The 26,286-nt window shown below is 41.8% G+C and overlaps 2 protein-coding genes across 6 annotated transcripts in view; both read right to left on the minus strand.

The window, feature by feature from the left end:
• Nucleotides 1-491: 491 nt before the first annotated feature.
• On the minus strand, nucleotides 492-15,996 carry mtf1 (metal-regulatory transcription factor 1). 2 transcript variants are annotated; one of them, XM_084052842.1, is made up of 11 exons: nucleotides 15,900-15,996; nucleotides 11,907-12,414; nucleotides 7,983-8,221; nucleotides 6,844-6,975; nucleotides 6,166-6,239; nucleotides 5,760-5,887; nucleotides 5,002-5,079; nucleotides 4,074-4,176; nucleotides 3,234-3,988; nucleotides 2,679-2,748; nucleotides 492-2,160 (listed from the first exon to the last, which is right to left on the minus strand). In XM_084052842.1, the coding sequence occupies exons 2-11, from the start codon at nucleotides 12,360-12,362 to the stop codon at nucleotides 1,646-1,648; spliced, it is 2,550 nt and encodes an 849-aa protein (XP_083908968.1). In that variant the 5' UTR covers nucleotides 12,363-12,414; nucleotides 15,900-15,996; the 3' UTR covers nucleotides 492-1,645. The 2 variants fall into 2 exon arrangements, with proteins under 2 accessions (XP_083908968.1, XP_083908967.1); XM_084052841.1 differs by having other exon boundaries at nucleotides 3,234-3,984; nucleotides 4,070-4,176.
• Nucleotides 15,997-17,023: 1,027 nt separating this feature from the next.
• Nucleotides 17,024-26,286, minus strand: part of inpp5b (inositol polyphosphate-5-phosphatase B) — a 31,408-nt gene continuing 22,145 nt past the window's right edge. For all 4 annotated transcript variants that reach the window (XM_084053804.1, XM_084053805.1, XM_084053806.1 and 1 more), the window contains 10 exons: nucleotides 25,589-25,698; nucleotides 24,914-25,049; nucleotides 24,317-24,427; nucleotides 23,643-23,808; nucleotides 22,472-22,707; nucleotides 20,401-20,529; nucleotides 19,731-19,815; nucleotides 19,076-19,203; nucleotides 18,859-18,970; nucleotides 17,024-18,172 (listed from right to left, as the gene is read on the minus strand). In XM_084053804.1, the coding sequence (XP_083909930.1) occupies nucleotides 18,063-18,172; nucleotides 18,859-18,970; nucleotides 19,076-19,203; nucleotides 19,731-19,815; nucleotides 20,401-20,529; nucleotides 22,472-22,707; nucleotides 23,643-23,808; nucleotides 24,317-24,427; nucleotides 24,914-25,049; nucleotides 25,589-25,698 (1,323 nt within the window). In that variant the 3' untranslated portion in view covers nucleotides 17,024-18,062. The remainder of the gene's footprint in view (nucleotides 18,173-18,858; nucleotides 18,971-19,075; nucleotides 19,204-19,730; nucleotides 19,816-20,400; nucleotides 20,530-22,471; nucleotides 22,708-23,642; nucleotides 23,809-24,316; nucleotides 24,428-24,913; nucleotides 25,050-25,588; nucleotides 25,699-26,286) is intronic.

Genomic DNA, 26,286 nt, shown 5'->3' on the forward strand with positions numbered 1-26,286 from the left:
TTGTTTCCTTGCTCATGTGTATGTGAGCTTCAAGCCAGGTCAAAATGGAATCTTCCTCAAAATTTCAGCGCTTACATCAATGCCAAAGTCAATTCAGAATACACCAGTGGTATTGTGTATAGCTTGTTGCCTTGCTTTGAGTGTCGCAGGAATGCATGACCAGTTGCCATTTCTCCTGTTTCAGTTAGTATTAAGTTAAGCTAATCCTCATAGGCAATATGCTAATGGGAGCTAAAAACAAAACAACTTGGAATCAAGGAGCGAATGGATTCAGATAAGAGCCCTCATATTTTCTACACAATGTCAGACGGAACAGAATGCACTGCAGATAGAGGGTGACCAGTGCACCAAGTAAACACAGGAACACTGCAGAGGGCATTCACAGAGAGAGAACCACTCAAGAGTTTGAGTGGATTAGAGAGGCCTGTGGCGGAGCGTAGGGTTGGGAACCTATAGGATTGTAACGAATTGTTGTAACATTCTCGTTGCTCGAAAAGCTTTTGGAATACTGCTCTACCTATTCATTTTGAAATATGAACAAACATCTGTGTAAAAGAGACACAGGTATTGAAATAAATGGACATTACAGCATGTTTCCAACAAAATCTCTAGTCTAATGACTTTTATGCTGTTTGAGTTAATCCCTCAAGTTAACATGTCCATTGTAAGAAAATGGGCATGGTTGTTGGAGTTTTTGTGAACTACTTTCTATATATAGAAAAATATAACGTGAGATTAATGTTATGTTACATTAATAAACGATACATGTATTAACGTTATTCCCAAGCACACCTGCAAGTAACCTAACAGTACACAGTAAAATCCTCAGGCTACAACTGCTGTTTATTTCCTTCCTAATTCCAGTTTGATGATTTCGATTGATGTTAATTTATGGCTCACATTTTCAGCTTATCCTAATGGCTGTCCTATGAAGAAAGAAAAACGTGGTTAACAGTAGTGGTCTAACAGTTATTAATTAGGAATGCAATAAACCACTGTTGTAACCATACCGAAATGTTGAGCCCTGGGGGCATAGAGAAACAACATTTCAAGCTATTGTATGTAGTAGTTCACACAGAAGATGATCTTACTACTAGGCTGCTGGAGGACTGCAGCTGCTTCCTGTGTCCTGTGCTGCTCGTATAGTCATGGCATGGTGCATAAAGAGATGTTTAATCAGCCTGATTTATACATCGTTTTAGGACAACTGTGTCTCTAGCAAAAAGTAACCGATCTACAAACATGTCATGCGCTTGTCTTAGCCCCGCTTAACTGAAGTGCAACAACACTTTTGATTTATTTTCTCTGTTCAACACTCGCTCTGAGATCTGAGTGCATTTCACACTCTGCCGATCCGCTCACTCACTGCAGGTGACCTCACAGCTTCAGTCACTTGCCCACAGCCAAATAGGCGCTAATGAAGAAAGAATTTACTTTTAAAGAGCAGCTGAAAATTTGGGAATTGTTAGCGGGGGACCGTTAATGTAAATGTGATGGAGCGGTTTCGGTTCCTCAATGTTGGAACCGGTTCCTCAAAGGAACCGGTTCCGGTTCCGGTTCCCAACCCTAGCGGAGCGTGGGCGCAACAGACAAGACAAGCAGATGAAGAGTGGGAAGCCCAACGGCCCTGAAAAGGCGTCTCCCGTCAAGGGTTGCCAGTGCCGTCGGTGACCATGCTGAAGTTGTCGGCGACGAGCAGCAGAGCCTCGATGTTGGCGGCCGTCTCGGGGCTTTGCAGGGAGAGGAAGTCAGACACGTCCATGTTGGATAATCCATCACATGGAGGGGGAGGGTTGGCAGCGGCACCTCCGATCACCACCGGCATAGTCTGAGTTGACGTGGAAGAAGAGGTTGAGGAAGAGGGGGTCGTTCCCAGTCCTACCACCTCACCCACTTTGGAGGAAGACTGGGTTAGGCAGCTCGAGGGCGACGAGGGGGCCGCGGGGAGCTGTGGGGTTTCGGGGGTCGGCAGCGGTGGAGGAGGGGGGTCTGGAGGTTGTTGTTGCTGCTGTTGTTGCACTACAACTGGAGCCGTGGAGGCAGAGCTATTTGAGCTCTTGTCCTTAGCGGAGTCCCTACAGGCACAGTGACACTGGCAGGACTCCTCCTGTTTTATGATGATGACCGGCAAACTGAGACCAATCTGCTGCACTGAGCTGCCTGGGAATGCAGTTTGTCATCATTCCAAAAGACGAAGATGAAAATGTGTTAGTTAAAAAAAGCATAACATGAAGCAAGTTATTCAGTTCAAATAAAATTAATTGACACTGCTTCATTATGACTTCTGAATATCCATGCGACTGAAACAGGGTTTGGATAATAGCAATATATTCCAACTCGTATTACTCACCATAATTACATTGAAATAAAGCAGACTCAGAGCCACACAGTCCAAATACTTTGAAATATGTCTTTAAACAGTATTCATATAAATTATAAAACTACAAACGCAAATAAGAAATGAAGAAATATCAACTGTCAGACCCGTTTTTCTTTTATCATTTCATAGTGATGTGTTACTAACAGAAACTCAACGACTCCAACCCCTGGGTATAAATCTGGGCCACTGAAACCAATCCAAGTAAAGCTAAGTACTACCCTGTCAGTCAGGATGAATTTACAATTTAACAACCTTTTGGCTGGAGGCCACACCACAACGAGGAATACATTCATCTTACCTGAATTTCCTCCCACTGGTATGGCCGTGGTGAAGAAAACCTTCTCTACTTTTGGAGCTCCTTGACGCTGCTGTGAACAAACATTTAATAACCTGGGTCACCACAGTCACAGAAACCAAACCTCATAAACCCTTAAATGTATGGGCTGTTCACACCAAGCACGATAACTGATTCCGAGGGTGAGACCGATTGCATCCCAGATGTCCTTCTGGTGGATTTTGATCAGTGTTTCTATTGTTCATCAAATCGCTCTCAAAGTGAACCAAACGATATCGTTCACCAGTGCCACTATCGTTGTCAATACACTTGTGGTGTGGACTCTGCCATCCAATTGAGTAAGAACACATTGTAAAACAATATATTTATAGTTATCGTTCTTGGTGTGAACTCAACTAAGATTAGGACAAATAAAGTCTATTGATAATTCCCTGCATTTCTAGCAACCCATACTTAACCACTTAAACCCAATATGCTTTGTTGACCGGGGTTCCCCAGGAGTCTATCCTTGGCCCACTCCTTTTTTCCCTCTACACCAAATCTCTTAGCACTACTCACCACCTGGTCTGGGTTCTGCTGGCTGTTAGCGGCACTGCTGAGGATCCATTGCAGGCTCTGGTCGGACATGACCAGGCGCCCAGCCTGGTCATGCAGCAGGTTCTGTGTGGGTGCAATGGTGATGGTGGTGGGAGTGGGAGTCAGACTGGGGGCGGGGGCAGGGGCAGGGGCAGGGGCGGAGACAGGGGCGGGGACAGGGGCAGGGTTGGTGGTGGCCAAAGGCACGGGGTGAGCCACAGCAGGCAGAGTATCCGTAGATGTGGCTACAACAGCAGTAACAGCAGCAGTGCCCGGCGCCACGTTCTTCAGCACCGGCACCTCAGGAGCAGGAGCAGAGACGACAGGGGACGTGAGAGGAGCAGTCTGAGTGGTGGTGCCTGGCTGCAGGAACGTGGGCGGTGGCAATGCCACGTAATGCTGCTGGGGTGTAGCCTGGGTTGGGGCCTGGACTGATGGCTGGGCAGGCATATCTGGCGTTGTCTGAGAGCTGGCTTGGGCTGTTATGGGTACAAAGGCGGCTGGAGGCTGGGTGGAGGCAACTGCTTTGCTGATGACGGCAGTAGAGGTGGAGGTCTGAGAAGCTGAAGAGGTCTGGCTGTGTTGGGATGGAGCTTCCAAGACTGGGGCGGCGTGGGAAGAACAACAGGACGAGGAGGTTGAAGGATTGAGATTGAAGGAGAAGGAGATGAGCGGTGAGGCATTGGTCACTCCTGGCTGAGCAGTGGTCTCCAGGCTGAAGTGTTCAACGAGGCTCTCTGAAGGAGGAGAACAAGCTGCTGTCAGTAGGGAAAGATCATATTCAATTTCAACTCGAGATGAAAGGGTTTGAAAAGCACTTGCCATTGGGATGAGCATCATCTTGACTGACACTGTTTTCTGGACTCTGGAACATCAGCTCAAAGATCTTCACAGGAGTCACATTATTCAGGTCCAAATTCTGAGACTGGAATACAATTATTATTAGCAACACAATAAAACCTTAGAAGTTTGATCATTAGAGAATAAAATAGCCGATCTACAAGCTCAATGCCTTACAAGAACAGAGATGCTAGTGTTCAAGTGGTTATGGGTTGTGTCCACCAAGGTGTTTTTTTTCCTGAGCACAGCGTATGTTTTGAATTGTTTTCAATGGGAGCGCCACGTATTTACGCTGTAATGGAAATGCCAGCAGCGTTACGAGGCACTGAGCATCTATTCTGTGCTGCACATTCATGTCGCAGAGGGTTGGAATATTTTCAAATTTGGCTGTTTGGATGAGCGCATTCAGCTGGGGGAAAAAACGCTTTGGTGGACCTTATTTGGTCCGTCCCTCTTTTCCCTCTTCACAAAATCCCTTTGCCCGAAAATAGCAGATCTACAAGCTCACTATGTGTCGTGGTGGCTATTTCTGGCATGCAACACCAGTGCACAACAAAGGACAAAGTAGGCTTTAGCCACTTTCACCCAGACATCACAATTTTGGGCATGTCATAGGCGAACATTAAAAATGTCAGATCTACAAGCTCACAATGAGTTTTAGATTACATTAGATTTTAGATTTGGATGTTTCTGAAATGATGAATAGGGCTCACAATGCGTTGCGTTGTGAGCTTGAAGATCTGCTATTTTTGCAGAATGTTTGCCCCAGAATAGGGACGCTAGGATTCATGTGGTTAAGTGGTTAGCTGTCAAGCTTCAACAAAAAAAAACGTCCTGTATCAAGTTTGATCTAATCAGAAATCCTGCTCAAATGTTAATTTGACAGCGGTAAGGCAACAGTTAGACTTACATTATGGATGTTCTCTCGGAGCTCAGAGTCAGTGGAGATGAGGCTCAAGTCACTGAGGCACAGTGAGTGATTTGCATCCTGTAATAAAAAATTAACGGGCCAAAATTAGTCCAGCCACGTCTTGAGAGACAAGAATTCGATCACAAAGTCTGATTGAGATGGAAAACAGAGCCATACAATTTCCAAACCTAAATTAATGGCACCAAGAACAATTACCGGCTGATAACTAATCAAATCAGGAACACACAACATAAATCCCCCATGTTTAATAATGGGCTGTATGAAAATGGTAGTGCACGCACATCCGTGGCCCAGGTGAAATACAAACAAAGTATCATGAAAAAGAATAGAGTCTGTACACTGGTGAAGTTTTAGCAACTTCACCAGTGTGCAGACTCTTCTTTTTTATAATAATGGGCTGTCCCTTTGTTTCTCTAGAAGCCCATGAACATATTATGTTAACTAAATAATTGTTTATATGATATGCTATTCCTTATCACACACCATATGCACTGTTGCAACTTTCAACAGCAAAACAATACAAATACACCTCTTTTTCCAAGATCAATTTTCTTAAAATCGATCAATTTCTATATTCAATTTAATTGAATAGTTTGATTAACTATTGCAGCCCTAGTCTGTAGAGGCCTCTAAACCCCAGGTTCAGTAGAGCTGTTACTGTATGCAAAACAGGGTCTGTGAAGTTAGCAATCAGGGGGACAAATCTTCTGGTGGGTTGTGGGAGTGCTGTGACTCACTTCAGACAGCGGAGTGGTGAGGTGGACAGTAAGGCCCTTGTCATGGCCTCGGACGTGACTCTTCAGACTGTACTGGCTACTAAATGCCTTCTCACATGCTTCACTTGGGCAGTGGAACGGCTTCTCACCTATGGGGAGAACAGAGCCACATGGGGGGGGGGTGAGTGAGAGAGAGAGAAAGAGTGTGAGAGAGACAATCAGACGGAGAGGGCGGGTGAAGGGTTAAGGATCACCTTGAACCTGAGGCACAAAACCTCAGTCAATGTACACTTCTGAACAATCTCAACATCTCGGGCTAAAAATCGAGTGTTACGTATTTAATGTGAAAACAAAATGGCTATATAGGAAGTTATCAATCAATTTTGTGCCATTAAGTTTAAAGAAGAGAAATTAACCATTAACATACCTGTGTGTGTCCTTACATGCGTTTTTAGGTGATGGCTAGCAGCAAAAGCTTTGCCACAGCCATCATGGTCACACCTGGGGGTGTAAAACACCAATCGCATCAGAGACATGTAATCCTCAATGCAAGCAGAGAGACATTTCTAGAGTTGTTATGATACCACTATTGGATTCCGATACAGCCTAAAATGCTGGATTGAGTATTGGTGAGTACGCAAGTCTATGCACCGATCTGATATCACATAGTTTATCATGTGATGAAAGCTCATTTATGGCATACAGGCAAACAACGTGTGGTGCTAGTGGAGGGGTAGTGCTAGTGGGATTTGGCACCATAATAAAAATGAATTGAATTGAACAAACAACTTTTTGTTTAAACCAAAACATATCACTTACTTTAACATACTCTACCATACAAATTGGTCAAAATAAACTTTTATTCACACACAAAACAAAATCCAGATTGCAACTTTCAATTAACGGGACAATTACATCAGTATATAGAACAAACCTACTGAATGCTGCATCACATAACAGAGGTTAAATTGTATCACCATAGCCTAGCAATAATTTTGTCCTAACTAGAACAGAATAGAGTAATAAAGTAATGAAACTCTACAACAGATGCGCTCCTCTCCCTTGTGAGATATTAAAAACTCAGCATGAGCTTGGCATTGCTCACCGGAATGGCTTCTCTCCAGTGTGAGTGCGAATGTGCTTCCTCAGGTCGCTGAGGGTGGTAAAGTACTTGGTGCATCCCTCTGATTCACAGTTGAACGTCTTGCCCGTGTGAAGCCTCTGGTGTGCTTTCAGTCTGTGGGGAGAAGCAAGTGTGCTTTATTAAACCACAGAGGGGAACAGAGAGAACAGGACAGAGAGAAAACCATCTAAGAAGACTGTTAGTTTTTTCAATTAAACAAGTTATTTTTGATATAATCTTTCACTGGTATATTTTTCACAATAACCTTTACACATACGTTTTTTGACACATTTGGCAAGTACGCAACTCAAAAGTTGCGTACTTGAAAACCACGACTACTCAAAACCACGACTTTGGTGCCAAAATGACACAGGCATCGGCAATGTCTCCGTGGTGCTCTTGGACAGGAGAGGAAAGCAGTGTAGCATTGGTTGGCTGGCATTAGAAATCACCCTGAAAGGGAGTCAATGACAAAGGCACCACTTTATCAAGCCTCAGGCAGGATGTCGTAGCAACTGAACCAATACTGCCTCCCCAGGGGCAATGCTACAGTTCACCTTATATCACCTCTGCTTGCGATGGCAGACATAAAACGACTCAATACGACAAACTAAGAACAAGTTGGCCACTGGCTGGTTACATTAAGGTAGCAATTGAATGGTTATTTATAATAAAATACATATTAGTTTTGTCATTCTGTGCTAAACACAGACAGCTTCCATGAGAATTCAGATGAAGAAAAATAATACAACAAGCACATGATTCATGACAAGCTGCAACCAGCTCAAACATTGCCTTATAATAGCTGCATGCTGGCGGATCTTAAAACAACACATCCTTATCTAGCTCACATCTTATAAAAAAAGACAGAATCTACATTGTTGGACAGACAAAAAAGGGAACATTTGAAAGCACGCCAGAAGCACTTTAAATGACACACAGGGACCACTCATTGCGGTTGAGGTTCTCTCTAGATTTGGAAATGTCTCACAAATGGCTCAGTCATTCTCTTACAGTACACACCACATGTGACAACAATCGTTTGCTGCATCAGTGCAGATCTAAAAGAAATGTGTTTCATGAATCTCAATGTGCTAGAGCACAAGGAAACAAAACCTAACCTGTAGAGCGTGTTGAAGGCCTTCTCGCAGCCCTGCACATCACACTCGAAGGGCTTCTCCTTGGTGTGGACGCGCACGTGGATCTTGAGGCTGTAAGAGGTGAGGAAGGCCTTGCCGCAGCCCTGCTGATTGCACACGAACGTGTACTCGCCCCGGTGAGTCTTCTGGTGCGTCCGCAGATTGCCAGCCGTGCTGTAAGTCCGCGTGCACCCCTCAAACATGCACTGGTAACGCTTCACCTGAGAGAAAGGAACACATAAGAGAAGAGGAGGAAGAGGTATGAAGTGAGTAACTAACAATGGTGTTTTATGTTCTAACAAACAAAAAGACTGCAGCTAGCATCATGCAATACTGCTATTTGAGGACGAGACATTCAGTTTCAGGTTTGTTACATGTATGTCCAAAAGGGCATCATTGTGGGTTAGCCATATACTGTCCGTCTTTGCCAATATCCGGCCAAGCTTTATCAGAACTTCACAAATCCCGGGAGATGAGGGAGAAACCCTCATCTCGTACAGTCGGATTTAGCTAATTAATAAGGGGGCAAGCCACTGAGTCAGCGTGACCTTTCGTGGAGGAACAAACTCGGTGACTCACCACCTGTCAGCACATGGAGCGGTGACAGCAGTGACTTTACCCCCCCCCTCGCCTGTGCAAGGCCTCCAGCTGATTTGGTTTCATAGTGCCCAGCTCGACTGCAGTGAGGCAGTCTCCTCCTATGTTCACATACAAAGGCCCTGAGGCCACAGGAATAAAAGCAGCCTCTTCTCTTCTCAGAAAAACGCATGCTTGCATTGTCAGAGCACAAAGCCAGGGAGGTGGAAGCTCCGGATAGAGCCCTCTCCTCCACAAAGAAACATCCACCCAACCTCTGAAAAAGCTAATTCAGAGGTTACTGACAAATTACGTACTTGACAGTAACCAAAGCAAAACAAGGTGTCTTGTGATGTCTTGACATACATATATATATATATATATATACACACACACACACACACACACACACACACACACACACACACACATATATATATATAAATAAATAAATATAAAATGACACATGCTTTCCCGGATTGAATGGGCTAATTGGTCCCCTTTACTTATTTTGGGCTATATACATTCATGAAATTCGTCCATTTACCCATCCATACTTGCCCCACCAGAATGCATTTCAAGCTACCAAGTACGAACAACAGAGATTGTCAGCACTATAAACTGAAGCATATGATTAGATTAACAGCTACCGTTAGGGTTGGAAAAGATAGGGAAATGAGGCCCATGTCAAATTTTGGAATTCCCTATTAATAACAGTGTTATTTAATAGTACAGACTGGTTTAATTAAATTTGACCCACAACACCCAGTATATCTAACCAAGCACTCAGCAACTTGACCAACTCCAGCTGTTGTGTCCGTTAATTGATATTTGATCACATCACCCAGATACACAAGCAGCACTATGCACACTATGCTGTTTTGCCTGACATGCTTTTCCAAGGCGTTTTTTAAGCAGCTGTGCTTGCCTTGTAGCTACGTGTCTAGCTGTGATCACCCCCTACAGGCCCATTTATATTAAACTTTAGGCTCTGTCCATAGTTTATGCTGCGTTCATTTAATTTGTCTTTCTGCATGTTGTCTGAAAGTGTACGGATGCTAAATATACGCATCAATAAGGTGCAATCCCGCAAGAAACAATGATCCCCTGCAAGACGGACACAGCAAACAGAACAGCAAAGAAGGTAGAAGGGAGATGAAGATAGATTCACATCACTTCCTCCACAGTCAGCAGAGAATCACCATCACGTTGCATTGGGGATTGTGTAGGTCGGTAGAAAATGTTGCCTTATCCTGTCCTCTTGCTGATCATGACATAATTGAACCTGCATTTAGACATTAAATACGGATCGAAGTATGTGAACAATGCCCCTTGCGGTCCTGAACATATATGTATGTATGTACAGACGTATCCGTTCGGAGTATAAATAAATGCCTATAGAATAAAGGTATAAATAAAGGTTGCTTCGACAGACATTCCTTTCACTGCTAACATCTATGATGGAAAAATGTACAGCATGTCTTATTATTCAGGTTCACACAGCCAGAGCGAAATGAACAGCAATGCCCCCAAGGTTAAGTACAGCTCTTATATATGAATGTGTGAATAATAAAGGACCACAGTAAGAGCAGCAGTACTTACAGTACTACTATACTGCTGCTCTTACTGTGGTCTGGAAAGTGACCAACAGAAAAGATTAACAGTCAGAATGTTAATTTGGGAAGAAGATTTTTTTTCTATTTAGACAGCTCAGATCGGTAGCCTGCCTGAGAATATGCAACATATAAAATATCAAAGACTTAGCCTAGATGGACAGCAGAGAGAACGGAATAAAACAAAGTCTGCATGTGGGGGACATAGAGGGAACGCATTGAGGGAACAGCTGTGGATGTGTCTCAACAATTACTCAGTAATATTACACCTTTGGCTTTGAGTATGTCCTAGTTTTCTTTCTTCTTTTTATTCAAAGTTGGTCACAACAAACAATCCCCTTCAATAGTGAGATAATGGAGGTGCATGATATAGCGAGGAGGACTGCATGGAATCCAACAGAGCACTAAAGCCTCATTCATACTTAGTTGCGTGACACCGAAAAGAGCAGATCAACAATGCCATCGCAGCACGATGCATTGTGAACTTGCAAATCGGCTATTTTCGGTGTGCGACACTCGCGCAGTACAACTCAGGCTTTACAACAACATCAACACAGTGGGCCTCAGTGCCACTGGCTGACAACATGGTGACAACAGGGCAACATGGACAACATGGACAACAACCAGGAACTGTAGTCTGAGCTGCACCGAGGGTGCAATGTTTGGCTCAGCCTGGACGTAATGAGCCAGATAGTTTCGGATTCGGAAGCCCTTATGGCTGAGGTGATCTGAGGTAGTCTGTTACTAGCAGTAGTTAGTACACAGATCTGAATAGTAGCACCCTCTGAAGCTGGCTACTACTGAATACAATGCAACTCTTTGATCAGTATGTTGGGAGGGATTTGAGAAGATAGAGAGCTGTCTGGCCAAGAACTAGCCATTGATTAAACCCATCAATTAGTATTTAGTTTAGCATGAGACACACAATTATAATTTGCATTCTTTGGCCATGAACTCACTGGTTGTGCTCAATGCACTAACTTCAGGGGAAGTGAGGCTGAATTTCATAGAGAACAATAGCAGCGGGATTATGCAAATGAAAGCATTTAATTCAATCATTTCAGTTCACATCCAGGTTTGCTCTGCACCTGTGCTCTCTGTTTATCTTTTACCCATAAGATCTATTCTTTAATAATAAACAAGCAAGATGTGTTATTCAGTAAATGGAACTATGTCTATTTGGAGAACAAGATAGCCCACAATGATATGACAGGTATGACACCACAAAATGCTCCATTGGCTAGTAGTAGTTAGTTAGATTATTTATTTAGTTAGTTATCTATAGCTCGCTAAGCCCAGAAGTTAACAAGCAGCCATGTCAGGCTAGTGGCTGAGGGCCACAAGATTGAAGTTAGTGGTAGTCGTAGTTAGAAATACACAGAATCACCAAGAATTGACAAGATCTCCAGAAAACAATATCAACATATTATTAGGAGGAATCATTTTGTAACCCTGTATCACAATACAGCCAAACATACATACTATAGAAATTAAGTTCATGGCCCGGGCCGCCGGCGTGGCAGTCCGGGCACCTAGGCTGCAATGCCAGCCTGACAGCGTGCCGTGGGTTCGAATCCCGATCCCGACGACCTTTGCTGCGTGTCACTCCCCATCTTTCTCCCCATTTCCTGTCAGTCTACTGTCCTATCAATAAAGGCATAAAAGCCCAAAAATGTAATCTTTTTTTTTTTTAAAGAAATGTTCATTCAGGCCTCACCTCTCTCATCTTGGTCTCTGGGCACTGAGTGCTGAGGGTGAGTGTGGCCCCCTCTATGTTGCGTGGCATAGGGGTGGAGCCTGGGTTGATTATGAACTGGATCTGGTCCGCAGAGATGGTGTGGTGCACATAACCCTGTGACATGCCGTCCGGATCGGCCATGAAGCCGTCGTCGTCATCTCCATCGCCCTCCCCCTCGGTCAGGAAGGTGATCCCGTCTTCATCCCCTCCGCAGTGGACATCCTCCTCGCCCTCCTCGTCCAGCCGGATGGGGTCCTGTTCGATGAGCACCGTGGTGCGGTCGTACACGCGGCCGGACGACGACGAGGGCTCTGCGATCAGGTCATCGTCGTTGTCAAAGTGGATCTTATCCTCCTCCTCGTCGTCGGGCCCCAGCCCTTCCACCTCCACCTCAAAGTACATGGACGCCTCCGTACGAGGGCCCTTCTCGCTCATGGTCCCGGCCTCCTCTTGGGTGCAGAGGCTGGCACACTCACACGATCTCTACCTTTAACAGAGGAGGTGCACACGATGTAGTCATAAGACAGTAACAGGGAACAACAAAAAGTTGATCATCTGATTATATTCTCTTAAAAATCATACAGTAAGATTTTGGCACAGCAAGACGGCCCATTATGGAGAACTGAATAACATTGTTATGTGAGCGCATGAGCAGAAAGATCCACTGGCTGTTATAGTGATAATACTGAAAGGCTGAGTCAAATGTAACTCTTAAAATACAAAAACCTGCTTTATAGAGCACCGAAGTCCGACGCAATTTATTTACACATCCTACCTGGTTTGCGGTTTTCCGCCCTCGTTCTGAATCCCCATAGACGTATTTAATATCGCGTTAAATAAGAACTGTGTTCCAAAAATAAACAAATGACCCTGGCGGTTTGACTCTTATGGATATGAAGCATCAACTGACGTTAAAACGCTATTGTTACTTCCGCCGAATTAGTTACATTTTCTCCCGAAACAGACTGTATCGAATATAAGTGACTGACTATAATAAACGATATAGAACCACCTCCCTGACAATATCGCCGAGACAGTTTGTTTATTTATGGACCACAATTCTTATATGAGACGATTCTAAGATGACCCAATGTTATTCTCCATAGAGAAATGACTCTACGAACCGGGGGATGAACGAGTGACGTCAGGACTTCTGTACTCTATGAAAGTCTCAGATAACAAGATACAACAATTCATCAAACTGGGTGATGCACTACGCTTACATTTTGGGCGATATCCAATAAGACATCACTTGCATGGTCAAATCAATCGATACCGCTATCATTACAATACACGTTTCCAGTAGGGTTTACCTCACACCTGTTATATAGTAATTGTGATTCTGGGTGGAGATGCAGATACAGCACATTATTATTGCCTGATTATTACCTATTAGGCCTACTGAATGAATGCACATATTAGATCAAACAAGTTTTCAAAGACTTTGCCAACACGTTTGCTTTTATTTGTTCTACAAGCAGACCCCTTTGAAAGCTTCCCCAGCACTGACCGAATCTGCAGGCAGCATTTGATCATCATCACGAAAGGCTTTTTCAGCTTCACATTCAAACATCAATTATGGTACTAGATGCCTAAGTGGGTCTGAACTTGGAAAATGGCAGCAAGTGGGTCTGATCTGACTGAGCAAAATGTATTTTTGATACTTTTACAGAAGAGAGGAGGGGGAAGGTGTTTTGCTGAATGCTTGCGCTGCTTTTTATGCTGTTGTTTTTGGTCTGCCAAAGACACATTTGTACCCTGGTGGACTTCAATAAAGATGGATATTCTATTATTTTCTACTCACCAACGTTATGTGTAGTGAAAAGCCTGCTTAAACCCTTATTTAAGAGTATAAAGCTGGTGATGACTGATGAGTAAGCTTGCCGTTTGCTGACAGATGTCCCACACCATTCATTTTAGAATGTAGAAGGGGAACCAAATGGACCCTGACCTATTTGTAACCCTGAGAGTCAAGAGTACAAATTGACCCTTAAAGCCTGGTTTATACTTAGTTGCATGCTGGTGTGGCATGCAGTAAATAGCAGATCTACGAGGTTGTAGATCTGCTATTTACTGAGCACGACACCAGCATGCAACTATAAGTATAAATGAGGCTTAAGGGTTCCACACTGAGGTTAAACTAACACCATGATCTCTAGAACTTTCTCCTTTCATTGACAGCCATGCAGTCAAGGGACTGTTGTTGGTTGCTGCTAGCAATGGAAACAACAGTCAATCGTTAGTTTTGCTGGTGGTACACACACAAAAATGACGTTTTTTCACTTTTTATCAAATTTTACATAACAATATTATAATAATAATTTGCTTTTTTATTTTTTGGGCAAGTGACACTTGACTTGCTCGCAAATGTCAACATAACGAAATGCAATGAAAGCTGCTCACTCATGTCAACATTACATTGCATTATTTATCATCTACTGATAATGTTTGCTTTGGGAAAAACACACAAGGATATTGTTCACCAAACACACAATTCTACAGCAGATATTAATTATATAAATACATATGTATTTATTTTTTTAAACGCACTGACGTTACATATTGAAATAGTATGTGCTAATAATGTTAGCAACACCTCCAGGTTAAAGTGCTGAGGCAAACATCAGAGAGGGAACCAAGAACCATGTCTCTGTTTGTTTTGTCGCCCAAACGACCAACGTTACAGCATATATATATTATTGTGATGTATTCCATATATCATTGGTTCTCAAAGTGGGGTCATTAGGCACCAAATGGACCCTTATGGGTCTGTAACTCTGAGAGTGTACAAATGGAACCAAATGGACCCGTTCCATTTGTACACTCTCAGAGTTAAATTGACATAGATATTACAATATAAATTGCGGTCCAAGTGATAGAAATGCCATTAAATGGGGGTCTAGCCCTAATGCATGTCAAACTGGGGGTCCTTGAAATTAAAATGGTTGAGAATCACTGCTAGAGCCGTAAAAAATATTCTCTTATGGGGGTCCCTGGTATATCTTTTGAAATGGGGGGTCCGCGGGCTAATAAGTGTCAATTTGGGCGTCCTTGACATGAAAGTTTGAGAACCACTGCCATATATCAATGTCATTAAACTATACATGCTGTATTATTCACACACTGTGGCCGGTCACACTAACGTTAGCATAGCAGCTAGCAGCCGTTTGACAACACTAGCATCAGTGGTGGAAAAAAGTACTCACTTTTTTTTTTTTTACTTAAGTAAAGGAATCAATACTGTAATGTAGAAATACTTGGTTACAAGTAAAAGTCCGGAATTCATAATTTACTTGAGTACAAGTGCAAAAGTATTGGTATCAAAATATACTTAAAATACAAAAGTAAAAGTACTTACTATACAGATATGGCCCATTTTACCAAGTTTTCAAATGGATGAAAATAGCAGATCTACAAGCTCACAATGATCTGCTATTTTCAAATAGACGAACTTGTATAGGGGCTGAAGTGGTTAATGTATGTTTTCTAACAATAATCAAAATCTACAAAGTAACTAGTAACTAAAGTTTTCAAATAATTTAAGTGGAATAAAAAGTACACTATTTGCCTCCGAGATGCAGTGGCGCAGAAGTAAAAGTACTGAGAATTGGAAATACTCCAGTAAAATAAAAAATACCTCAACATTGTACTTAAGTACAGTATTTGAGTAAATGTACTTAGTTACTTTCCACCACTGCTAGCGTCTCCATAACATACACACACACACACACACACACACACACACACACACACACACACACACACACACACACACACACACATACATATACATAGCTGTGCTAACCTGCTAGCCTATGATGCCATTAGCTGCTCTACTGTCGACGGATGAATTCGCTTCATCTTCCTCGCATTAAGGAGCGGAATAAAGTTTCATTTGGCCATTTAACCAGGCGCGGGACGTCGCTAAAGCCGAGCCAGTGACCTGAAAGAGGATGACATTGTGATATTTACCTTGTGTAGATGAATTATTATTCCTTATCTTTATGGTTTTGGTTGCTTAGCACTTTCTGCTTCCCATCCCCTCCCTTTGGACACCATGATATCACTGTTGCCAAATGTTGTGAGAGGAATAAGCAACCAGGTCTAGGAAAAGAAGCCCAAAAGAAGCGACTTTTAGGCCACACGAGCACTTTAACGGCTATTTGAAAATAGCCAATCTACGAGCTCGTAGATCTGCTGTTTTCAAAAACACCTGCAATAAAATGTGGATTTTTTTTTAAACATACTAACGACACAAATGCTCCCATGGGAACAGTTTCACAAAATATATTCATGAAAATATCTGAACCACTGGTTTAAATAAAAATTGAAACATTTGGAAGCAAGCCTAAATAAGCAACTACACTTTAGAAACAAGCACAAAAAAACGAAACCACCAATTTTTACAGGCAACTTTACAGAAAAAAACCCAAAGACCCTTATAATAAGCAGACATGGCAACGCTGCATGATATTGATCTCGCGTTAGCCAGACCCCCTGCTAACGCGAGATTATCCTGGGTGTGACGCATGCGTGGAGAAAACTGAAAAATACCACTTTATTTGTTTATTTTGTGCAAAGTAAAATCACAAGTGTTAATTTAACCACTTAAACCCCATATGGATAACCGGAGTCCATTAATACAATAAAACTAGCACATTTGCAGTGGTCTCCCTAGTACTCTTCCATTGATACATTTATATACCCTGGTGTTGGGTAGGACACCTATACGGTTACTGCTTGACGAGTAGTACTGCCTGAAGCTCATAAACATAATATCCCCGTTGGCTATAAGTGGGACTGGCTCTTGAATATTATGCTATATCATAACTCTGAGAGTGTAGTCAGTGTACAAATACAAATGGTTAACTTTGGTACCATTTACACTCAGCATTAAAGCAATATTTTACTGTGTGGTAATACCACAGCTGTCATGCAGTGTTTTTACTTATTCATGTTATTGCATCATGCAGAGTAGTTTACTAGAACAAGTGTTATAAGTGCATATTAATTCAGTTACATGATCACATACATCCACTGTACATCCGGTTTTAGATGGTTTGAAAAACATGCATCAAACAAAAATGAGACACTGCTTCTGTTTTCAGCACTTTTTATATATATAAAAAGAACAATCAGCTGCTGGGCGACTTGAAACATCAAAATACAAATTATCTCTCTTTTTTAAATAAACGTTAATATATACATTAAAAATAACCAGCTCTCCACAGCTGCTCTGTGATATACAATAAAAGCTGTACAGCTCACAAACATCGCTGTAAAACATAATTATTTAAATCAAATAAGACGATCAATCATACAATCTTATCAGTGGTGTAGTCTAACTGAAATACAGGCATTATATGCCCTCTAGACTTTTCTGTACAACAGTGAGTGCCATCAGTAGAAAGACGGAAACTGAACAGGCGAGAACGTAAACACATGGTAAAGGAAAGGTGTACAGGAGAGGTGTCAAACCGATGAAAAGTTAAATGAAACTTTGCCGATTTTCAACCTAAATCCCATTGTTCCTATGTGAGGAGATCCATAATATAGTATGGAAACAAATAGCCTATGTCTTCTGTGTATTTCTTTGCAAAATGTTGAAACAATGGCCTCAAAACACAACGTTTCATATGATGGACCGTTCGATGACATGAAATGACGTCTTTCCCATCATCGTTTCATCATTTTGGAGAAATACACGCAAGACATACAGGGTCTGTTTTGCAACACTAGATTATTGATCTCACATCAGAACCATGGGATTTCGGTTGAATTACGGCTACGTTTTTCATTAAGTCTGATTTATACTCTGTCATATTACAGTGTTGCTTGGGACACCGTCGTACGATGGAGTATAAGTTAAGCTTTATGTATGGCTACAATTCATGTATTATATTTGTCATCCCAGTCCATGCCTCAGAGTCAGCATGGCTGACTGCAGCAATGCATCTTGACTTTACAACAAAAAAAAAAATCGCGACTTGACTACACCACTGGCCTATACAAAGATCCATCTAGGAATATAGAGGAAATCATTACAATGTATTTCAAATACTGAGCTTTACATGGCAATTCTATTTACGTGTTCACTATTCTTCATGGTGGACAAGAGGGAGCCTACGCTTCGATTTAGGAGAGATCCTGAATCAAGAAGTGGTGAAAGAACTCCTGTGTTTTTCTCTTTTCCGCCAGGTCCTGCTTTGTAGGGGACCTCAGGAGCAAGGCAGCAAAAATGGTGGCTATGCAGAAAGAAAACAAAAAGGAGAAGATAGACATGTTGATAAGAAGGCAATCGTCTTCATCTTTATTCCCCAGAACATGCTACTGGTTATGCTGGATGGGGTGCTCATTGAATTATTATAAAGCTAATTCATATAAGCCAGGGGTTTTCAACTGATTTTGACCCAGGGACCACCATCCTGACTAAGAGCAACCTGGGGACCACCACTATTGTGCGTGGTGGGTCCATCATAGACCCACCCCACACAATAGTGGTGGGGGGTTCATGGCATGCACCGCAGGGAGCTGGAGAAAATAGCTAAAATATCTAATAAAATACAGTGATTTCGTTTGAATATGATGGAATATGATTAAGGATTACAGTAATTATGGTCCACGGACCACTGGTTGAAAACCCCTGATATAAGCAACTGAACTGACATGAAATATGTCAGTTTGCCTGATTATATGGATTATATTATGTGAAAATAATGAACCATAAATCAAGCCATGAAACTATGGATATTATGATCAACTAAGGATTTAAAATGCCAAATTTCATGGGATGTCATCCAATTTGTCACTGACTTGATTTGTCACTGATTTAATTTTGCTCTTTCCTTACTTGATGTGTTGACTTAAGCTAAAAAAAACAGTAGCAACGAATGGCAGAAAAAAGTCAAAACATTTACACTCCATTTCTTACCCAAAATGTTGATGTCGAGTCGATTGAATGCAGCATTTTTCAACAGCTCGCGGAGAAAGGCAGCTAGATAGTTGAACACATTTTTATGGCATCGAGGTAGCATGGAGATAACCTGAAAAGTAGAAGAAAAGCCACCCGCTATATTAACATCAACAGTCTATGAATATTAATGATATTAAGCATGGTGTGATTTGTTAAGGGCTCCTTCCTGACTGACCTTCTTACACTGACTGGCGTTTGAGCAGCACTCTAGGCACTGCTGGTAGAGAGAGTAGGGCACCACAGGCTCCGGGAGGGCATCTAGGAGGAGAAGCAAGGCTTCTGCCACTGAGTGGTTACTGCCAGCTGGTAGTTAATGCATAGTCAAGGGCATATCCTTGAATCTGGATCTGTGTCTGCCCAACCACTTCAGGTAGTGGGCACAGTTATTAGAGAGGCTGTGCTGCAACTTCAACGTCACATTGCAGAACTCTATCCCTGGCTCTCTGTCAGTTGGCATCAGCTTCATCGATGTCTATGCTGTAATACTTGGTTGCTGTTTAATATCATTATTGTATGCTGTAATGTTTTTATGTGGACTGGACTCTTGGAAGATTGGCCGATGGGCTAAAAGAGATCCAAATAAGAGATCCAAAAAATCAATAAAAAAGGATTACGTTTATAAATCATTCATGTCCCCAAAATGTAACCTACAGATATTCAAAGCTTAATGAGGCATAAAAATGAGAAACCCAATATCTTTACCTATTTTCGCCCAATGTTCACCTATTATGACATGCTCAGAAATAATAGGGACAATAGGGTACATGTGGATAAGATAGGACTATCTCATCCAGGTGGTTGGTTATTATAATGAAAGTGTTAAAGGATACGGAGAGAATCTGGCATGCCTGTATCAAGGCAATCCCTTATTTCCTGAAATTCACTTCGGAGCCCAGGCTGCTGAAAGAGGTCCTCCTGTAAATTACAAAGAAAGAAAATGATGATAAAACTTTTTCAGCATGTTTACTCAGAGAACATTAGACAAATCTAACCAGCTAATGCGGCACTATTATATATGTTGACTGACCTCGACTGACCTGATTGCCCTTCAGCTTTGAGCCTCAGAAAAGATTTATTGGAATTAGAGCATTTAAAATACAACACATATTATACTTTCTGCGGGGCTCTTTAAATTAACATTAAGTTACTTCATTAGCAAGAACCCAGAAGCTACACAAAGTCAGTCAAGCCCTCGAGCAAAACCATTTCTGCAGTCACCCCAGTTTCTTAATGGCTGCGAGAAACTAGAAGAAAGCTTAAAACATTCCAACTTTTCACTCTGCAGGGTTGCTGTGGAGAGCAGAGAGCTTAATATATCTGTCCTTGTAAGAAAGGCGCACACAGCTGGGAGGAGTCCAAAAGTTACACAATTCACTCAGAATTCTGTAAGGGTATGAAACTGTTGTAAACCAAAATCTGGCCAAGTACAAACAAGGAGATGTGTATTGCGTTCTTTGATGCAATTCAATATAAAGAGGGTTCACAGTGTTATTTCCTGACCTGTTTGATGGCATTACGGAATAAATGATCCACCATCATCCAGATTTCTTTAGGAATGTCTAGAGGCTTTTCAGTGATTGTGCTATCGTCCACTGACGTGATCGTGCTCTCGTCCACTGGGGTTTCACTCTGTTGAGGATATAAACAGAACAAATAATGAGCATACTGCAGTCCAGTCAAAGAGATTCCATACTGGACATCTCAATCAGGAGCAAACAGAGGACAATGTGTGTGTAGTGCATAGGCCTGTATGTACCGGGTTTGCAACAAATGTAAACACGCAGATAAGATAAGATGTATACATGTACAGCAAACATTATATAAAGTTTCTAAGGGCCAGTACAGATAAGACAAAACTTTGAATGTTGAATAGAAAAACTGCAATCATGTCCCAATTCCCAATCTCAGTATGGCTGAAGCCGGCTGATGTTAGAGAGGAAATTAACGTTTTCATATGTCAAAGACCATATAGAACAGGGGTCGGCAAGTAAGTCCTCCCTCGGGTACTTTTCTTTTTGTCTAAGCCAGTAGTAAGCCAATCAAAGGCTAATAGAAGAAACTGATGAATAAAATGTTGCTGGTGTGATCATTCTCGGCTGTGATGGTGAGTAGTTAAGAGTCAAACGATTTATGGTCGGGAAGCCCCAGAACCCACGGATCTGTACATGCAATAGACCATATAAGACAAAGTTGTACGTCTATTGGTATAATTATGGTAAATAAGTAGCTGGTAATCTGATATGGCTGGCCAGTTTCAATCTTGATTCATTCAATCCCAACTTTCATAAAATCGATATCGATAGTTTGTTGACAAATGCAATGGATTCCTTTTCAGACACCAGTGTGCATTTCTTTTCTCCCTGGGAAGTAGGCTAATAATCATATTCTAACAGTCCAGTTTAATATTAAATCTGTCATTTGGCATTCATTTAGATTTTTTCTAAGTTATATAAGCAACAAAGAATAATAAATAAACATTAATTTTCAGAGCAGACTTTAATTGGGTGTGCGGTGTGGTAAGGGACCTGGATATAGGAAAATGCTGGCCCAACAAAGAGAGTCACTCGTCTAAATGAAAAAATGGCAGATTTGTGGATGGGGAGGGAAGGAGTCACTGATATGGAAATGGTCATCAGTGATTGTTTGTCACTCTGATGTGTAGTTCTTTAATTTTGTGGGAGTCGCCAGTTTTATAGCGTTTACGAAGCTCTCAAATAATGATCAGTTTTGGTGAAAGAAGCTAATGTGGAACAGTCTTGCTTTGAGACCGCATTTTGGAACACGTTTGGAAGTACGGAAGGCATTTTTGTAATGCTAATTGCCCTATGGGCTGCCCTTTCCCTAACAAGTTCCTGGCCAAAGGGTGCTACAATAGCTTGGCAACAAGCTGTGGAACGTGTTCCTATACACATTGCACTCCGTGGACCCTTTTCTCTGGGAAAATTAAGAAAAAGCAGCCTTCAGTTTGATTCAGACTTCAATCTGCACAAATAGCAGAAAAGCTTAAGAAAAGATAATAAACAATTTGACCATTAGCGTTGTTGATTTCCCTTAAGCTAGTTTACATAACAGCATTATCACAAAGTGGCATTCCTTGCTGAATTGGCCTTGCTGGTTGTACACAACAACAACTTTGAATTACTAATTTTTTAAACACCCAGTCGGACACTTTTGCTTCCTCAGCATTAAGCACTTCCTCATCACGAGATATTGTACATTGCTGGCTTCCTCTACTGTCAGAACTATGGGTGCAACAGTTACTCAACTGATCAATTTAATTGATTATGAAACAATCCATTTCAATAATGTAATCTTTTTTTTCTTTCCAAATGTTTTCAAAGATTTTCAAAAATACAGAAAATATAGTATATCTACAGCATGCAAGCTAAATCAGCATTTTTTGGTGCAACACCATGACAAAGTATAAAATAATGCTAATTAAAAAAACTCATTGGATTAATCCAAAAAGTAATAGATAGAATAATCTTTAAGAAAATAATCAGCAGCCCTAGTGAGAACCCAGAGGCTGAAGAAGGTGTTCCTGCTCTTTGCACCTGGCGGGGGCACTAACCAGTTCACGGATGGTCTCCCGAGGCATGTCCTGGATGGGCTCCCTCAGCTGGCACAGCGTGTGGATGGAGCTGCCGAAGCAACTGGGCAGGTAGTTGCCGGTCACAGAGATGAAGTAGTCCTTCCCCCTCTCCAAGTGGAGCACTAAGATGTCCTCAATCTCCTGCCGGCCTGAGTTCAGGTCGGGAGCCGTAAAACGGTTGGCGAACACCTCCAGGTCGATATCCACGCGACCGCCTGGGTGTTGAGAGAGAGATAGACATACAGACAGAGAGAGGAAAAGAGAGATAGATAGTGTAAGATCAATGGGGTATGGCTGGACTTTGATAGATCAAGTGCTGATGCACAATGGTCCAACAAATGTTGTTATAATTTGCACATGTGGGTCAACAAAATTATTTTTGGGCCAGCAAAAACACTTGAGGTTACAATTTACTTTGCCGAGGCATTGTCAAAGTGATTAAAAACATACACTTCATTGCTGTCTGGAAGAAACCTTGAACAGTATGTCAAAACAGATTATTTTGAGGAAATAGAAAAAAATAACCTGTGTTCCAGTGGCTCCATTGTAGTTATTATTTAGTCACAACCCCTTATTAATACTTTTCATTGGTTAAAGATGTACAAAACCAAAAGATACACTTTCACTTTCAAAATACAAACAAATGTGACCTTGTGATCTTGTCTATCACAGCAATTTTTACAACTTTTGTGTGACACTCTTGTACAACGAAGTAAGGTTTTAATTTACAAAAACATAAAAAGTTGTAATACGGACATGCAATAAAAGGTTTCAGCCCAACAGCAAGGACTTGCTAAAACACACAGTGATTCAGCGAGACCCATAACAAAAGGAAAGAGGAAGCGCTGAGACACCTCCAACACAATCACTCTGTCTTACACACTATCACTCCTTTCCTCCTATCATGAGCCCTAGTATCCCTCTATCATTTAGAGGGCTCTTGCACTGGGTATACCTGAAATTGCCTTGCCACCATTAAATGTTGCGATGGGAGAGTGAGTGTGTGTGTCAACTGATGGCTTAAGTCAAAATCAAAGCAATCTTTCAGCCAGGACATCATCACGCTTCATATGTCATGGTCCTCGCCACGTTGCTTCATCAAACTGATAACCATGGCCGCTTGACGTTAACAGTGACTGCTACTACTCACCCTGAGCGATGAAGCCCTTAGGCGGGCTGGCAGTGAGCCAGGGCTTACAGTAGGTGGGCTCATCTAGCTTCTGGATAAACTCAAACTGACACGGGACCTGTCCGTCGTTGTATAGGCTCAGCGTCTCTGCCTGGTGCTGCATGTATTTCACATCCTTAAAGTGGAACTGGGGGACGACAGGCAAGGGATGAAATTCAAGTTAAAGTTCAAACCCTAAGGTTAATGCAATGTGATAAAGACAAAATGCTCATAATAGATACAGAGAAGGATGACTATCCATTACCCTGATAGAGCCAGTGGCACTTCACTCACTCGGTGGCACTTTACATCCTTACAATGTTAGATATACTGTAGGCTACTGCAAAAACATTATTGTATTCACCAGCACCCACACTGAAACTGAACGGCATCTTTAAAATAATGAATGGATAGATAAATCAGTAATCTGACCAAAATTAGAACAAATAACCTGATTACAGTTCAGGATGGGGGTGATGATGAAGTCTAAGCGTTCAACAGTCGGATAGTGCATTACAATACAATGCTGAGACAAAGAGAGATGGATTTTTTAAGATATATATGATACGTCAGGGTCAGTTGGAGACTGCTGTGTGTTAGGGGGCATTATGGTTTGCTTTATCATAATTTGGCCATTAAGGGATACAAGCCCTCACCTCTCGCTTGGACAAGGTTACGGACGGAATGCACTCGTTCTCCATCTTGTCTATGGAGCGCACAATCTCTTCAAAGGTTTTCTTGTGGGCCTCCTCGTCCACTACCTTGATCTGCAAGAGCACATGGAACAAAGTACATCAGTGTCAGAAAGAAAAGAGAAGAAAACAGGACAGAACTCGTGCTTGTAAATATTTCATTTGAAAGAACCCTTAATTGAGGCCATGGCACTTGTCCCGGACATGTGATTTAAAAAAAAAAAGAGGGAATGAATGGGTATATTTTTTGGAAAAGCAGCTGAAATTAAATCGGGAAAGCACAACACAGATGACCCCCTTAAGCAAATTTGCTACAGCAGGATTTCCTGCATTGTGATAAGAAAGAAACGAAAAAGATTCTTAGACACGATTAGAGCACTATTAACAGTCAAAAGTCGAACCAAAAATGTATGTATTGTCACATACCTAGTTTAATATGAGTAAGGCAGACTAATGGCACGCTCTTTAGAGCCTATTTTATAAACATTTTAGGATGCTGAATAGAAATGTGAGGGAGGAGAGGTGGCACCAACTCAATGACAGAATGTATTCTCATCTCACCCCGATCTCAAGCAGGGAGCTGACTGGCTTGTGATCACTGGTTTTCAGTGTCATGTGACTCTGGTAGTGGATCTGTCTGATGTTCTTTCCTCGCCACAGGATCCGATCGCACCAGGCAGGCGCCCGACATTTTTCACTAAACGCACAAGTAACAATGAAATAAAACACTACGGTAATTTAAAAATAAAACAATTAAATATAATTAAACCTACAGAATATATTTGACCACTTTCAACCTGGCATCCCATAGCCTGGTAAACCATCCCGGTTGTGTGAATTCTTCCACTTTTTTGGTGTCTGCAAAACGCCCACCCAGCGTTTGGGGCCAGGCTGTTCTGCAGAACACGATAATGTGAATTCACACGACCGGGATGGTTTACCAGGCTATGGCATCCCTATTGGGCATGTCAAATGAAAAGAAAATACCAAAAAATAGAATAGAATTTCAAGCTGACAATGCATTCTGATGTGACGAACTGTAAGCTTGTAGATTGGCTATTTATCATACAATTAAGTATATAAGGCTTAATTGGTTATAAATCATTAAGCTAATGATAGCTATCATTAGCTTAATGATTTATTTACGTGATTAGTGATTTCTTTGTAGTCCATCTTCCATTTAGGTCATCTATTTCTCCACTGTGTGTATGAACCCTGATAGACCTGTGAGTTTACCTTGTGTCCCACTGGTCAGAGCCTGTGTCGTATTTGTAGGTGGGCTGGAAGTCAATTACACCCTCCACGAAACCGACAAATACGGCCTCCTCGTCAATCTGCCTCTTCAGCTGAGAACCACAGGAAGCCGTCAGTAACACACTAAAAGCGAGCATTTCAGTCACAATACATGTCCAGTGTGTTTTGACCCTCAAGAGTCAATAAGTGTAATTGATTCGGTAATCAAAGGCCTTCTGTAATCACAGTGAATCAAAAGCATTTATCAATGAGGCTTTTGTAGTCCGTACTATTCTTTTTTCCATTTCCCTCATTCTTATAACTAATCGTCGCTGTCAGGACGAAGTCTTGTATGTCCAAAACTGTGACTTTTCATGAAATGGAAAATAGAACCTGTGTTCCAAATGGATCCAAGTAGTTATTTAGTCACAATCTCTTGTTAAAACAATATTTACAATATTTATAAAACCCACCGAGACACTTAACCACTTTCACTTTAAAACATTTAAAAAATAGCTCTACACGCTCACAACGTGTCGTTGTGATCTTGTAGATTGGCTAATTTTGCTACTTTTGTGTGACACTAGTGTGACAAAGTTTCCATTTCCGAAAAAACGAAAAAGTTGAAATATGGAGTTACAAGGTTTCTGCCCACCAGCGACGCAATGCTGGAGACAAAGACAGACAGAACAGAGGGTTGG

The sequence above is a fragment of the Gymnoscopelus microlampas genome (assembly GCF_963454915.1).
Source record: "Gymnoscopelus microlampas genome assembly, chromosome: 3".
NCBI lineage: Eukaryota > Metazoa > Chordata > Actinopteri > Myctophiformes > Myctophidae > Gymnoscopelus > Gymnoscopelus microlampas.